The 17,575-nt window shown below is 38.5% G+C and overlaps 1 protein-coding gene across 14 annotated transcripts in view; it reads right to left on the reverse strand.

Moving 5' to 3' along the window:
• The window catches only part of unc13c (unc-13 homolog C (C. elegans)), a 328,781-nt gene that overhangs the window by 141,688 nt on the left and 169,518 nt on the right, over positions 1-17,575 (reverse strand). For all 14 annotated transcript variants that reach the window (XR_015514076.1, XR_015514075.1, XR_015514077.1 and 11 more), the window contains 1 exon segment: positions 6,216-6,349. Coding sequence is in view for 10 of the 14 variants with exons in the window: in NM_001441457.1 (NP_001428386.1) it covers positions 6,216-6,349 (134 nt within the window). In the remaining 4 variants the exon portion in view is untranslated.

The raw sequence follows: 17,575 nt of genomic DNA on the forward strand, positions 1-17,575 counted from the left end.
ATTTAGAGCAGACTCAACTTCATTTAGAGCCAGTTTAATTGATGAGGACGGACAGGAGAAGCTCTCGGAGATGAACACATGAGGACGCAGATATACAGAAAAGATCTACAGAAGAGTTTTGTCTTTCGCTCTTTCAAAGTGATGGAAGGATGCGTTTCAAGCTGAACTCATTTACTACGCCTCATTTAGAGAGACACTGGGATGTGAAGATGGATTCTGGATGTTGTTTACAATGCACACTTTTTAAAGGGCTGGTTGTCCACAATGTCATTCATTTTCTTTTCGGCTTAGTCCCTTTATTAATCAGAGGTCGCCAAAGAGGAATGAACCGCCAACTTATCCAGCATATGTTTTTACGGAGCATTCCAGCTGCAACCCATCACTGGGAAACACCCATATTAGTTGTTTACAATGTCAAATAATGAAATACAGCTACAATGTAGCCAGCAGCTGGAGCAATGACTTATATTCAGCATAAAAGAGCCATCACAGTCAGTTTTACTTCTGCTGGCAAACAATATTGTGTCTGTAGGGACAGCGTAGATGGAGTGTGTCATTATTATTTTAATGAAAGGTTATGAAGATAAACAGTGTAAAACAAGAGTACTCATGCTGATGAATCATATGTTATACTGCCAGGAAACTTGCATGAAGATGTACAGGATAAATATTAATTTATTTACCATGATAATCAAAATGAGACCTTATGATGCTGATATCTCATGCTGACAGTCACGTTGCAAATAAAAGTCAACTTGACTGTCAAGAAGGAAATTCAGACACTGTTATGTCCCCTTGTGGTAAACCTCTTTGATTTTCTTATTAAAGAAATTCATATTTTTTGATGAGCAGGGAAACACGGATCAAAAACAACATTTATAATGATACAAATGATGAACTATTATCATGATACAAGATGACAAACCATTCATGAAAGGTATCAGTTCTTTAGGGAGAGGATATCAGTGCTTTGAAGCGGTGCTATCGGTCATCAGGAGGGGCTATGAGTCCTTTAGGGCGGAGCCATCAGTCATTTAAGGAGAGGCTTTCAGTTGTTTAGGGCCAAGTATCAGACATTTAGGGAGGGTCTGTCAGGTCTTAAGGGCAGGGCTATCAGTCATTTAGGGAGGGGTTATCAGTCATTTAGGGAGGAGATTTCAGTTATTAGGGTGGAGCTATCAGTCCTTTAGGGAGGAGATATCAGTTATTAGGGCGGAGCTATCAGTCATTTAGGGAGGGGATATCAGTACTTTAGAGCGGAGCTACCAGTCATGTAGGGTGGAGCTATCAGTCATTTGGGGCGGGGCTATCAGTCATCTAGAGAGGGGATATCAGTACTTTAGGGCAGGGCTATCAGTCTTTAGGGTGGAGCTATTAGTCATTTAGGGCGGAGCTATCAGTCATTTGGGGTGGGGCTATTAATCTTTAGGGCCGAGCTATCAGTCATATAGGGAGGGGATATCAGTACTTTAGGGCAGGACTATCAGTCATTTATAGCAGAGCTATCAGTCATTTGGGGCGTGGCTATCAGTCTTTAGGGTGGAGCTATCAGTCATTTAGGAAGGAGCTAAAACAACATTTATAATGATACAAATGATGAACTATTATCATGATACAAGATGACAAACCATTTATGAAAGGTTTCAGTTCTTTAGGGAGAGGATATCAGTGCTTTGAAGCGGTGCTATCGGTCATCAAGAGGGGCTATGAGTCCTTTAGGGCGGAGCCATCAGTCATTTAAGGAGAGGCTTTCAGTTGTTTAGGGCCAAGTATCAGACATTTAGGGAGGGTCTGTCAGGTCTTAAGGGCAGGGCTATCACTCCTTTAGGGCAGAGCTATTATTACTTTATGGCAGTGCTATCAGTCATTTAGGGAGGGGCTATCAGTCATTTAGGGAGGAGATATCAGTTATTAGGGCGGAGCTATCAGTCATTTAGCGAGGAGATATCAGTTATTAGGGCGGAGCTATCAGTCATTTAGGGAGAAGATATCAGTTATTAGGGTGAAGCTATCAATCATTTAGGGAGGGGATATCAGTACTTTAGAGCGGAGCTATCAGTCATGTAGGGTGGAGCTATCAGTCATTTAGGGCAAAGCAACCAATCCTTTTGAGAGGGGCTATCAGTCATTTGGGGCGGGGCTATCAGTCATCTAGAGAGGGGATATCAGTACTTTAGGGCAGGGCTATCAGTCATTTAGGGAGAGGCTATCAGTCTTTAGGGCGGAGCTGTCAGTCATTTAGGGCGGAGCTATCAGTCATTTGGGGTGGGGCTATTAATCTTTAGGGCTATCAGTCATTTAGGGAGGATCTATCAGTCCTTAAGGGCGTGGATATCAGTTCTTTAGAGCAGAGTGACCAGAGCTTTAGGGAGGGGCTATTAGTCATTTAGGGAGGGGATAATAGTATTTTAGGGCAGGGCTATCAGTCATTTGAGGCGCAGCTATCAGTCATTTAGAGAGGCACTATCAGTCATGTAGGGTGGAGCTATCAGGCATTAAGAGCAGATTGACCAGTGCTTTAGGGAGGGTCTATCAGTCCTTAAGGGTGGGGATATCAGTCCTTTACGGTGAAGCTATCAGTCATTTATAGACGGGCTATCAGTCATTTAGGGCAGAGCTATCAGGCATTCAGGGAGGGTCTGTCAGTCATTTAGGGAGGGGCTATCAGTCATTTAGGAAGGGGATATCAGTACTTTAGGACATGGCTATCATGGGGTGTCAGTGTCAACACTTCCCATTCACTTTGAATGGGTGATGTCAAGCGTTGCCGCACTGAATTGTGGATCCATTTTGCTTGCTGCAGAAATTGGGAATTTCTCAACATTTCAAGCGCCAATAAAAGCGTTAGCCAATCAGATCGCTTTAAGCAAACACCCCAGCTCAGACAGTAGCTGATTGTGGACTAATTTCATTGGCTGTGATGATCGATTTAGCCCCAACTTCAGACACGCCCTCTGTCAAGCGTTGACGCTGAAGCCCCGTGTGAATCAGGTGTCAGTCCTTAAGAGTGGAGCTATCGGTTATGTCGGTCAGGACTATCAGTCATTTGGGATGGGATATATTAGGATGCGTCTCGTTTCTGCTCTGCCTCCATCCATTGGTCAATCTTCTTCCATTTTGTATGCACTGACTTACATTTTGTTTTAATTTCAGGACCATTTCAAATGGATTTATGTCAGAATAGAGAGAATGAACAATCTTAACTTCCTTATCATGGCGGCTTTAAGTTTTAGTTTGTTTACAGTGTGTGATCTGTGCTTTGATGGACAATTTTGATTCAACTGCTCAGACTGAGAGAAAAATGTATAAAACAGACATTTCTATCTGATTCACTGTTACCATGTTTTGCCCTCATATAGCAGTTGCTTAAGTCTGCTTTTAAATTTTCCAAACAAACTAACACACTCACACACACACACACACAACGTAAACTGCTGTAGTAGTGTAGAGATCTTTAGAGTGTAAACACAGCATGAGGCATTTTTCATCTCACTCCACACACACCGAGAGACGAGACCACAACTAATGACACTAGAAGGCCAGAAACATCTTTCTCACACACACACCGACTTATAAAAAGGTGAGATAAAAGATAAGAGAGAGCTAAAGAAACACAAATGCTGGAAGCTAAAGAAACACAAATGAATTCTCTGGGTTTGTCCCGGATGCTGAATTATTCACATCTCCTGCCTGACCATGAATTTTCTGTGGGGAAACCTGATATCGATGTCTGTTCTGCACACACGCACACGCATATGCACATACACACATCATATTATATTTCAGTGCAATGTGCTTCATTCATTCATTTTCATTCGGCTTGGTCTCTTATTATCTTATTTTTTGCTACATATTTAATATCTTATACAGTAAGTTATGTTTTGCTTAATATCAAATACACCCTAAATAAAATCATCCTAATATTTTATAGTTCAATTAAATAAACTGTTCTAGTGATCTCAAACTGACTAAAATTTTGAGTTAAACTTTGTGTAACTTAAAAAAAAAAATTGTTCAAACACCCGGCGCAATGTGGCGTAAGGTGTTCTGATCTAAAAAGGGAGACGTGTTGAGGCGCATTGCTGGCACGTTGCTATTTTGAGAAACTATAATAGATTTTTCAATAGACCAAAACAAAGCCGGTCTAAACTCCAGCGCAGAGTGCGTTAGTTGTGTGCCTACACACTGCTTAATACACACAAGATGTAGAGCAATACGCAAATATCTTTACAAATGAAAATTAATTAAAATATTAAGGATATATATAGGATATAATAAGAATATATATAGGATATAAATATAAAGGATTACAATAATACAAAACAAATTATTTTCCAGCCTACATAAATATAAAATCCACTGCCTTCATGCCTTCTTCATCTCGGGAGGCTTTTTTAAGTTCATTCATAACAATTTGCTTTTGTATAATGTTATTATTATTATTAGCAGTATTATTTATTATATCCATATATATATATATATATATATATATATATATATATATATATATATATATATATATATATGTATAATTTTTTTTTGTACTTTTTTTGTTTTTTAATAAAAAAAAACAAGCTTAGATTTGCACACCTCTCAAGTTTTAGACCATATGGGGCACAGCATGTGTATTAGGATATAACTCAGGTTTTTGACCACACTTTGTTATTATTGTTCGTCATTTATTCGTTTGCTGGAAATTAGAACTGAATTTAGAAATAATTTTAAAACAAATCTTTGCGCTTAACAAACAAAATTAATTATTTAGAGGCTAATTGATGTCTGTGCGTACACAGTTTCCCTATCCACGAGAGCGAAAGTGAAAGTTAATATTTTATCTCTCATGCTCGTGCTGTAGATGCTCTGTTTAACTGTTTTCTTGCTAGTGAAATGCTCAGTTTTTCCACTTACACTTACTTTACGTCATGTAAATAACAAATTCGCTTATGACGTGACGCAACTGACTCTTAAAGGGAATGGGAGATGAGACTCTGATTGGTTTATTCTCAAAACACACCTATAACTCATTAAGAAATAAGCTCAACCCCTTTTAGACCATGCGACACGGTGCATTATATTAGTGTCCTTATATTAGCAAAAGTGGATTCTGACACACCCTGAATGTGTTTGCGCCCTGCACTTTGCACTTTATGCATGAACCGTCAAAATACAGCCCATAATGTCTGATTAACATATTTAATTTCTGATTAACACCTGATTGACATGATTTAAAATGAAGTAAAATGAAAACATGTGTTGCCATGACTTGTCATATCATTTATCCTTTTATTTGATCATTTATAGTTTTATTTGAAAGTGTTTGTATCTCCTAAAATGTAGATTTTTTAATCAGCGTATACAGAATAAAAATATACAGTATCAGGTCATTTACTTGAGGAAGAATTTGATCACTTGAGGTGTGAAATTCCTCACGGTTTGGTTCAGTTACGATTATCATGCCATTGATTCAGGTTAATTCGATATCTCGGAGCATCACAGTGCACTGATGATGCTTTCCATTTACTATTCGATATTTTACTTCACAGCACAAGAATTCTTGTATTAAAAACAATGGTTATGATCTATTATTGAACTGATACTGAAATGATTGCATCTGAAGAAACAATTATCTTTGATACCCCTATTGGTCATATTGTTTTTTGTTCCATCTGTTTCAGTAATGAAAACTGTTCCAAACTAACTGGAGCAAATCAACACTGTGCTATTTCGTTTGCGACTGAATTAATCTCTTTTTGAACGAATCATATGAGTGAATGATTCAATGATTAATTCACTTGTATTTTCTAAAGGAATCAAAGGTTTTAAAGAGTCGTTTGAATGTTTGAAGTGAACTAAAGTGTTACCAAAAAGTAATTTAAGGATTTCCAGCACCGGTATGAACCCTGTGTATTGAAATTATATTGTATTGTATAGAAAGTAATATTATAAGCAATGTAAATGAAGTTACCTCATATGGCCTTTCAACAAACCGAAGGTTACGATTTAATGTGCACTGTGACATTTCTATCGAGTGTTTTATTTATTTGTGATATCTCAAAACACGTTAAACCACATCTTCCTTGAAAAAGACTGTGGGAAGCGTATTATCATTGCTCTACTGGAGAAACAACTACAGAAATCCCCTCTCCTGCAGAACAAACACAGCAACAGACGCTACAGAGACAACTTCACAGTAAGTGTGTGTTTGCAATACGCACTGGTTAATGATGGGTGTGTATGCCGTTCTGTCCTCATCAATAACAGACACCATCAGCGTGATCAGTTTGGGCCAGAAGTCCAGGTTCTTGATGGACGGACCCTGTTCCTCGCGTGGCAGATCCTGCTTCTTAGCCTGGAAACACAGAGAAAGCAAAGATTAATACACATTTTCTGCTTTTCTCCTCCATGTGTTGGGAGTTCAGATCTATTATGAAGCTTAACTGATGGGATAGGGAGGAATCTGAGCAGTCGACACTCTGAGTAAGTGTTTTGGCTTCGTTTTATTAGGTAGTGCAAACACATGAACACACACTTGTATATATGGTTTACGACTACTCTTCACAGGCGTAATGTATTTTATACGGTAAAAACGCTTGTTATATGGCTTACTTCACCCCGTACACTAAACCCAACCCAACCTAAAAACCCTGTTTGAAGTGTTTTGAATTATGAGGACACAAGATAGAGTACTGTATACAAGTCCTAAGCACTATACCAGCTTTGTTGGCCAAATGGTTCTGTACAATACATAATCAATCAGTCTCTTTATTAATAAAATAACAGAAAATATAGGAAACATGTAGAAAAAGACAATAACAGCACAACATTTCCTCTTCAATCAAAAGTCGATGTTAAATCTGGCCATCATTGGCACTTGTTTTGTACTAATTATCCTGAGATTTTCTGAAATAATGTGCTGTGTAATAATATCAGACTTATTTCAGCACTTCCCAGAGTTCTTCTTTAGGTTTAGAGTGTCTTATCTTTCTATTTCTGTCCAGGTGATCTCATTCAGCCTCAATAACATTCAGGTCTGGACACTGTCGAGGCCATTTCATTGTCTGTCTTTCATTAGCTGTTTTATTTCTCCAAATAGGATTTCATTGCAATTAGTGGATCACTATCATGCTGTAAATGAAAACTATTACCACTAATGTCTTTCCCAGATTTAATACCAACCCAAGCTCATTCTGGAAACGTAGCCCCGCGGACGTTTCTGGAAACCGCGATTTACGTGGCCGGAGGTACGTAAGGCCGCATTTCGTTTTTCTCGAGCGAGCGCTTCGCGCTCACCGGCCGACGGCTCGCCTCCGAATGGAGGGCTTTCCCGCTGCTACCAGTTTGTCTGCTTAGCTCGCAGCATTACGTCGGCGGAGCGGAGGCCCGGAGGAGGAGGAGCCGGCCGCGGGGACGACCGGGATCGGGTCCGGGGAAGAGCAGTTCCAGAAATCAGGTAAGATGAAAAACAGAATCCGAAAAATAAGGGCGAGAACGCGGCGGGATCTGAAAACGCGGTCGAAATCAAAGGTGAGGGCTTTTGCTTTTTTTTTTTTATGGACGGCTTTTGCAAACCGTCGCTTGGATTTAGGGAAGGAGGAGGAGGAAGAGGAGGGCAGCCGGGTAGGGCGATCGGCCGCCCGCCCAGTCGGTCGTTCGTTCGTTCGGGCAGCCGGACGGTCGCTCCACAGCGGCCTTCGGCGGCTTTTCACGCAAGAACAGTGCGTGCGCGAACTGCGCATGCTCCCGAACGACGCTTGAGACGCATAAAAGCGCGCACAGCGGCCTCTCGCGGATCTGCGAAAACAAAAACCGCTCGAATACGTACCTCCCGGGACGTATTTTGCGTTCCGCAGAAACGTCCGCGGGGATACGTTTCCACAATGAGCCCGGGTTGTTTAATACTGTATGTCCTCACAAACCACCTCAATAGAGTACAACTAGATCATACCATGTCATTATACAATTTTGTCCTCATAAAGCACATAAACAAGTAAGCAAAGACACACACTCATCACATATACAGAGCACGCACACAGAACACACACTCATGCATGCATGCTTTTGTGAATTGTAAGGATATTACACCAATTTGTGTTGCTTTATACTCTAAAACCTGTAATTTCAATCTCTTTTCCAAACCAATCTCCTTACAGGAATCCTCATTCTGGAGCCTTTTGAAATATAAGTACATCAGCAATGTCCTCATAAGTCATCTTCTCTTGAAATAGATGTACCATATTCAAGCCAATATACAAATTTGTGTCCCCGTATGTCACAAAAACATGTGCACACACACACACAAGGCTCTGATTAAAAACATTTATGTTGAACACATTCGTTTCCTGCCCTTGAAGCTCATTAAAGTCTCCACTCATTATGCAAATCCTGACTTCTGCAATAACTCCAGCTTAACCGCTGAGAAACACTGCAGTCAGCACTGAAACCACCACTGACACAAAACACATACAAACGACTAACACAAGAGCAGTCCTTCTGCTTCGACTGATGGATGATCCATATATGTTCTTTACTTGATTGTTAAAAATGATTTGAAATTGTAGTAGTCATTGTTATAGTAGTACCAGTGGTGGTGGTAGTAGTAGTAGTAGTAGTAGTAGTAGTTAAAGTACTATTATTAGTAGTAGTAGTAGTAATAGTAGTTGTTGTTATAGCATTATCAGTAGTAGTAGTAGTAGTGGTTGTTATAGTACTATCAGTAGTAGTAGTAGTAAAAGTAGTTGTTGTTGTAGTAGTATCAGTAGTAGTAGTAGTAGTAGTGGTTGTTATAGTACTATCAGTAGTAGTAGTAGTAAAAGTAGTTGTTGTTGTAGTAGTATCAGTAGTAGTAGTAGTAGTAGTAGTAGTGGTTGTTATAGTACTATCAGTAGACGTAGTAGTAGTAATAGTAGTTGTTGTTATAGTAGTAGTAGTAGTAGTTGTTGTTGTCATAGTAGTATCAGTAGTAGTAGTAGTAGTAATAGTAGTTGTTGTTATAGTAGTATCAGTAGTAGTAGTAGTAGTAGTGGTTGTTATAGTACTATCGGTAGACGTAGTAGTAGTAATAGTAGTTGTTGTTATAGTAGTAGTAGTAGTTGTTGTTGTCATAGTAGTATCAGTAGTAGTAGTAGTAGTAATAGTAGTTGTTGTTATAGTAGTATCAGTAGTAGTAGTAGTAGTAGTACACGTAGTTGTTGTTGTAGTAGTATCAGTAGTAGTAGTAGTAATAGTAGTGGTTGTTATAGTACTATCAGTAGAAGTAGTAGTGGTAATAATAGTTGTTGTTATAGTAGTATCAGTAGTAGTAGTAGTAGTTGTTGTTGTTGTTATAGTGGTATCAGTAGTAGTAGTAGTAGTAGTAGTAGAAGTAGTAGAAGTAGTAGTGGTTGTTAGTACTATCAGTAGTAGTAGTAGTAATAGTAGCAGTAATAGTTGTTATATTAGTATCAGTAGTAGTGTATGTTATAGTACTATCAGTAGTTGTAGTAGTAGTAGTAATAGTAGTTGTTGTTATATCAGTAGTAGTAGTAGTTGTTGTTGTTATAGTAGTATCAGTAGTAGTAGTAGTAGTAGTACACGTAGTTGTTGTTGTAGTAGTATCAGTAGTAGTAGTAGTAATAGTAGTGGTTGTTATAGTACTATCAGTAGAAGTAGTAGTGGTAATAATAGTTGTTGTTATAGTAGTATCAGTAGTAGTAGTAGTAGTTGTTGTTGTTGTTATAGTGGTATCAGTAGTAGTAGTAGTAGTAGTAGTAGAAGTAGTAGAAGTAGTAGTGGTTGTTAGTACTATCAGTAGTAGTAGTAGTAATAGTAGCAGTAATAGTTGTTGTTATATTAGTATCAGTAGTAGTGTATGTTATAGTACTATCAGTAGTTGTAGTAGTAGTAGTAATAGTAGTTGTTGTTATATCAGTAGTAGTAGTAGTTGTTGTTGTTATAGTAGTATCAGTAGTAGTTGTTGTTGTTTTTGTTGTTATAGTAGTATCAGTAGTAGTAGTTGTAATAGTAGTTGTTGTTATAGTAGTATCAGTAGTAGTAGTAGTAGTAGTAGTAGTGATTGTTATAGAACTATCAGTAGTAGTAGTAGTAGTAGTAGTAGTAGTAGTATTAGTAGTGTCTAACTGTGTAACAAAAGATATGTAGATGTTGGTCATTCAAAATACAGATATATTACCTCTATAAATTAATGAAATACGGTAATTTACCGTTAAAATTAGAAATTACATTGTAGTACTTTTAACTAATTATTTTTATGTTTTTAACGGTAAAGTACTGACAACCACAGCTGCAATTTTTTACCTTAAATTTTACAGATTTATTTTTTACAGTGTATCAGTTGTTGTTATAGTACTATCAGTAGTAGTAGTTGTAAAAGTAGTTGTTGTTATTGTAGTATCAGTAGTAGCAGAGATAGTAGTGGAGATTGATGTCGACCTGACGTTGGGTTCTGATGTCAACCTGATGTTCATTTACAACGTTGGGGTACAACGTCAATATGACATTATGTTGACCTCCTGTGCCTGCAGGGTAGTGTAGTACTTATTATACTTAACTAATTATTATTATTATTATTATTATTATTATTATTATTATTATTATTCATTCATTCATTCATTTTCTTTTCGACTTAGTGGCTTAATTAATCTGGAGTCACCACAGCGAAATGAACCGTCAACTTATCCAGCATATGTTTTACGCACTGGATGACCTTCCAGCTGCAACCCATATCTGGAAACCATCCATACACACTCATTCACACACATACACTACGGACAATTTATCCTACTGTACCCAATTCACCTGTATCGCATGTCTTTGGACTGTGGTGGAAACCGGAGAACGCGGGGAGAACATGCAAACTTCACACAAAAATGCCAACTGACCCATCTGAGGCTCGAACCAGCGACCTTCTTGCTGTGAGGCGACAGCACTACCTACTGCGCCACCACGTCGCCGATATTATAATTATAATTATAATAAAGAAGAATTATAAAATAAAAGAAAATCCCATCCATAAATGAAGTTTTTCATGGATTTCTACCTAAATGCATTAAAAAAGCTTTCTGGCTGGCAGTAACCTGTGCAGCTTGTGTGACATGGCATCAGTAGACATGGAAGGTCACCTCAGAGGTGGAACAATTACATTTCGATGAAAAATTGCCAAGAAAGGGTCAAACAAAAACAAGAACATCCTGTACTGAAAGTCAGGTGTGTGTAGTTTAACAACACCTGAATGGGGACAAAAGCTCACAAGCCAAGGCCAAATCAAAACTCATCAAGATCTGTGTGCAAGAAGACCTGAAACATCGACCATAAAAAATTAAAATAATAATAATTCTTTTTTATTTCTTCAAGGGTTTGACATTTTTGTTCAGTTAGCGTTTTCCCAATCTAACACTTAACATTAAAGGAGATTAGTCTTGCTCTACAAATGCACTTCTGCCATTTCTCATAACCTCAGACAGATTGACAGCTACAACTGTAGTGTTTAACTTTTAATACACTGTGAAACTGCACTCAAGTCATCAGCAGTTATCAGAGTGCATTCAAACTGCCTGTCTGTCATGACAACTCTCGGAGAGATTTAGTCAACCCAGTCTCATTCTGGAAACGTAGTCTCGCGGATGTTTCTGGAGACCGCGCAATACGTCCTGGGAGGTACTTTTTTGTGCAGTTTTTGTTTTTGCGAATCCGCAAGAGGCCGCTGTGCACGCTTTTTCACATCTTGAACACCTCTCGCAAGCTCCGTTCACACCCGCACTGTTCTCGCGTAAAGCCACCGGAGGCTGTTGACGAACGACCGTCTGTCCGACTTACTGAATGATTGACTGAGCGAGGGGCCAATCGGCCGACCCACGTTCCTCCTCCTTCCCTAAACCCAACCGGTTTTACTGATTGACCCATCTACCACCGGCTTGCTTGCTTCCCTAAACCCAAAAAACGATTTACAAAAGCCATCCAGAAAAGAAAAGCCCTTGTCTGATTTTGACCGCGTTTTCGGATTTCACCACATTCTCGCCCTGTTATGAACTCGTTCACTTTATTTGTTGGGTTCTGTTTTTGTCTTACCTGATTTCTGGAACCGCTCTTCCCCAGACTCGAACCCGGTCACCGCCGTCGTCGCGGTCGGCTCCCTGCCGACGTACATGACGAGCTAACCAGACAAACTGGTTGCTGCTGGAAAGCCCTCCACACTGAGGTGAGTTGTCAGCCGGCAAGTGCGAAGAGGAGCGGCGTCACACCGCTTCGTATCGTTCACTTGAAAAAATGCAGCCATACATACCAATGGCCACATACCAATAAATCGCGGTCTCCAGAAACGTCCGGGGACTACGTTTTCAGAATGAGCTTGGGTTGGAATTAGTATGGTAATGAATGTGTATACGGCAACATAGGTTCATTCTGAAAATGTAGCCCTATATACATTTCTAGAGATCACGATCTATGTAGCCAGAAGTACATATGGGTGCATTTTGTCTTTAAAACGAAAGCTTCGAGGCAGTATGACGCCGTTCTTTTTCGTGATTACCAGCTGACTGATTACCTCTATATGAATGGCTTTCCTGCTGTTGCCAGTTTGCCCAGTAGCTCGCCACGTACATTGGCGGACTTGAGACACAGAGAGGAACTGACCGTGACAATGGAGATTGAGTCTGGTAAATAACAGTTCCAGAAAGCAGATAAAAAAAATAAATAAATTCCAAAAAATTAAATAAACAAGTAAATAACAGGGTGAGAATGTGGTAAAATCGGAAAACGCTGTAAAAATGAGGCGAGGGCTTTTCCTTTTCTGGATTGCTTTTAAAAACTTAAAACGTTTGGGTTTAGGGAAGGGGGTGGGCGGGTCAATTTGTGCTATTGAAAACACTATTGGTTGGGTTTAGGGAAGGAGGAGGGTGGATCAGTCGATTGGTCAGTCAGTCAGTTGACAACGACCTCTGGTAGAATTACATGAGAAGAGCAGGAGCGAATGGCACTCGTGAGAGAAATTTGAGATCTGAATATGCGTACACAGCGGCCTCTGGTAGATTCACAAAAACAGCAAAAAACACAGCTCCTGCGATGTATTTGGCGCTCTCCAGAAATGTATATAGAGGTACGTTTTCAGAATGAGCCTGGGTTGGTTTATAACTATGCTGATGTGTTTGGCCTTGGGGGAATAAATCTGCTACTCTGCTGCTGCTTCTTTGATTATTATTAAGTACAGAGTATTGACTTGCTACTGCCAGTGTATTCACAAACATGCAGTCTGCGAATGTAACACTGCTGCTGCAAACATTATATATAGCGGAATAAACCGGCAACATATTCAGTATATGTTTTATGCAGCGATTGCCCTTCCAGCTGCAACCTATGACTGGGAAACATCCATACAGACTCAATCACACTATGGAAAATTTAACTTATTCAATTCACCAATAGTACATGTCTTAGGAAAGTGGGGGAAACCGGAGCACCCGGAGGGAAACTTACATATATAGGAAATACACACACACACACACATGAGACTTCATCCTTCATATAATATATTAATTAATAAGAAGCATTTAAAACACATTGGATGTATTGATGTTATTGCATAAATCTTGTTCTTATTTGTTTCATTTATGTTTAACTAATAAATATCAATCACATAAAGCTTATTAGTTCAACTAAGCTGAAAGTATGTAATCCAAATGGATGGGCATTTTATATACAATCAGAATACATCAAACTTTTTAGTTAGGCCTACAGTAGGTATTTTTTGAAGTGTGTAACCTCTGTAGCAGATTGAAACACATGTGGAGGTATCCTTGAACCTGCTCTTTAAATATTCTTTCATATAGACTTTTCTAAATGGCAAAACTAAAGTGATGGGTTTGAATCCTTGTAAACTAAATATTTAATAAAAAAGGTGGGATGAAAATATAAGCCAAATGCACAAACGCGAATATGTGTTTGTGTGTGTGTGTGTGTGTGTGTGTTTAATAAATAAATGAAAACACTCACTAAACGGACATGGACCTCTGCAGAAACACTCAGAATTAATGTTAAGAAAGCATCATTCAATAGCCAAAATGAGTGCTCATACTTCTTTAACAACACCAGGTATTACACGGTAAGAGTGATTGGTTGAATTACAGTCATCGCCATCTCTTGATTGTTTATTACGGGTCTGGATGGTAAAATCAGCACTGTCTCTTCCCCCATTCGGACTCTTGCACAATGCACTTGTGTCTGACATCAGGCCAGGCTTATTTGATGGACAACTGGGCATTGTGCCAGGCTATTTCGGGCATTTCTCTGGGCTGTTTTCCAAGGCAAGAGGATTCTTAGCGAAACACGTGAGCTTCAGAATTCTCTGCTCTCTAAAATCTCTGCGTCTAGAATTAGATTACAGCAGCACTGTGGGAAATGTGTGATCTGGAACTGTCCACGGAACTACAGCTCCATTCCCAGCTCTGAAACACTGTCTGTGGTGCTGTAACTGAGTGCAGAGCTAAAGTGCTGTCCATGGTGCCGAAACACCAACGATAGCGCTGATTGCTGTCCGTGGTGCTGAAACATTAGTATTTTCACTGATTGCTGTCCGTGGTGCTGAAATGAGCCTTGTTGAATGCTTTAGAGACATTGCAAATGATCTACAGTGCCAATTATAAGAGACAATTATTATAATTTTACAAACGACCAGTTCTGATTTAATTTATAGTCAACGTTTTTTTTTTTTTTTGTAAATTGATTTAAATTGAGTTTAAATATATGTACTGTGTGTGTGTGTGTGTGTGTGTGTGTGTGTGTGTGTGTGTGTGTGTGTGTACATATATATATGTATATATGTATATATGTATATATGTATGTTTATATATATATATATATATATATATATATATATATATATATATATATATATATATATATATATATTATATGGATTGAGACATGTATAATTGGATGGCAGGATAAATCATTAATTAAATGGTTGGATAATTGGATGGATGAATGGATGGATGATTGGATGATGAAAGTATGAATGAATGATAAATGGATAATTGTATGAATTGATGGATAGATGGATGGATGGATAGGTGGATGAATGGGTTGATGAATAATTGGATAAATGGATGGATAAATTAATAATTGGATGGATGAATGGATGGATGATTGGATGATGTATGGATGGATAGATAATTGGATGAATAAACAGATGGATGGATGATTGAATGATGTATGTATGGATGGACAGATGATGGATGGATAATTGGATGGATGGATTGATAAATTGATAATTGGATGGATGGAAAATTGGATAGGTGGATGGAAAGGTTGACGGATGGATGGATGGATAAATAGATAAATGGATGGATAGATTGATGGATAGATAATTGAATTTGATGGATGGATGGATGGATGGATGGATGGAGTGATGAATGGATGGATGGATGGATGGATGGATGGATGGATGGATGGATGGATGGATAATTGAATGAATGGATGGATGCATGGATGGATGGATAAATGGAAAATTGGATGAATGGATAGATAGATGAATGATTGGATGATGGATGGATAGATGATAGATAGATAAATGGATGATGTATGGATGAATGGATGGATGGATAAATGGATAATGGATGAATGGATGAATGAATGGATGCATGGATGGACAAATGGAGGATGGATGGATGAATAGATAGATAAATTGATAATTGGATGGATGGATAATTGGATATGTGGATGAATGGATAAATGAATAATTGGATGGATGGATGGATGGATAAATGGATAATTGGATGGATAGTTGGATGGATGGATGGATGGAAGGATGCATGGTGGATCAATGAATGAATGATTGGATGATGGTGGATGGATGAATAGATAGATGAAAGATAGATAATTGGATGGATGAATGGGTGGATGGATTAGTTAATATATAATAACATTTACCCACCAAGGATTCATTATATTAAACAAAGGTAAAATTAAAGACTTCTAATGTTGAAAAAGAAATCAAAATATTTTAACTAGCTCTGTAATGGTAATGATGCCAAAAATTCCACTTTGAATTGCACACATAAATTACCTTTTTAAAGCTGCATTAAAAAGAAAATGGTCATGGTCATAATTCTGCAGTGCTGTGTTTGATCAAATAATTATTAATGTAGATAGTGACAAGACGACTCATCCATCTAACAAAGACATGCAATCATTCCTTTTTTCAAGAAATCTATTTCCGACTGTATACTAGTATTTGATCTTATACTGGCCTCTTTACATAATAAAACAGCACTGATTTACTAGAGAGGGTAAAAATGCATCATGGATTACACAAAGCGCACTAAACCCACCATACGATCAATCTGTCCCACATTACACATGCTAATCCTATGGCAAACACCAGAAAAGCTTTACAACCGAGTGTTTCAGTAGATTTAAAGAAACAGTTCAACCTGAAATTAAAATTCTGTCATCATTTACTCTCCTTTGACTTGTTCCAAACCAATTTAATATTTTTTCTTTTGTTGAGCAAATAAGAAGATATTTTGAAGAATGTCAGAAACCTGTAACTATTGACTTCATAGTATTTGTTGGAAAAGAAGCAGGGGGCATTCTCCTAAAGGGACAGTTCAGCAAAAAAATAAAATAAACAGAATTACATTTTTAGGTGAACTGTCCCTTTAAGATCATTTCCCCTGCTTCCTTTTAGCCATGAGCAGAAAGTGTGTCATAAATCAGTCGTCTTAAGTCAACACCACCCCTAGTGCACACTAAGGCCTGTGTATGTGTGTGTGTGTGTGTGTGTGTGTCTACATTTACAGTAAGTCCATCAGTAATATAACACGCACATGCACACATACACACACACACACATACACCTAGTTAAACTCTAATAAGCGAGTCATAACTGAGTTTGACTGGAGATGATGCTGACATCTGTGTTGTGTATGATGTGGGTCTGTATGTGGCATGTGAGCGTGCCAAACACAGTTTTGCAAAAGTAAAAAGCAGCTCCTTGAGGGCGTTGAGTAATATGTGCTGAATTAGATTAGAGTCACAGCGGGGAAAACTGCCATCAGGACACAACACCGGCTCACACACCACTACTGCTACATCTTAACAACAGAAAAACATCTGCCCTCGACGTACAATACCCAAATTTTACATTTCAATTTCAGAGTTCTGGTGAGTTCAGGAATGCAAGAAAACTGACTCTAGCAGCTATACAGGAGCAATCTGAAATCTAAAATTCACTCAGCAGCACTGTAGTAACTGCATATAAACCCTTAGAAACTATATATAAATGCTGTAGTAAGTGGGCTGTGAAACGCTGCGCATGGTGCAGAAACAGTGCCCATGGTACTGCAGTAATCACAGAGCAGATAAAAGCACTGTCCATGGTGCTGAAGCATAAGTCATAGTGCTGGTTGCTGTCCGTGGTGCTGAAACCCTAGTAATGCTGCTGATCAGCAGTGTCATGTGGTTGCATGCATTTTGAGCATTACTACTAATTTCCAAAGGGTATTTGTTTTATAATTTTACAATTGCCAAAGATCCAATTCTTTATAATTACGGTCCTGGTCAATAGGTTGTTTGCAGATGATGT

The sequence above is a fragment of the Danio rerio genome, chromosome 18 (genome assembly GCF_052040795.2).
Source record: "Danio rerio strain M-AB ecotype USA chromosome 18, GRCz13ab, whole genome shotgun sequence".
Lineage (NCBI taxonomy): Eukaryota > Metazoa > Chordata > Actinopteri > Cypriniformes > Danionidae > Danio > Danio rerio.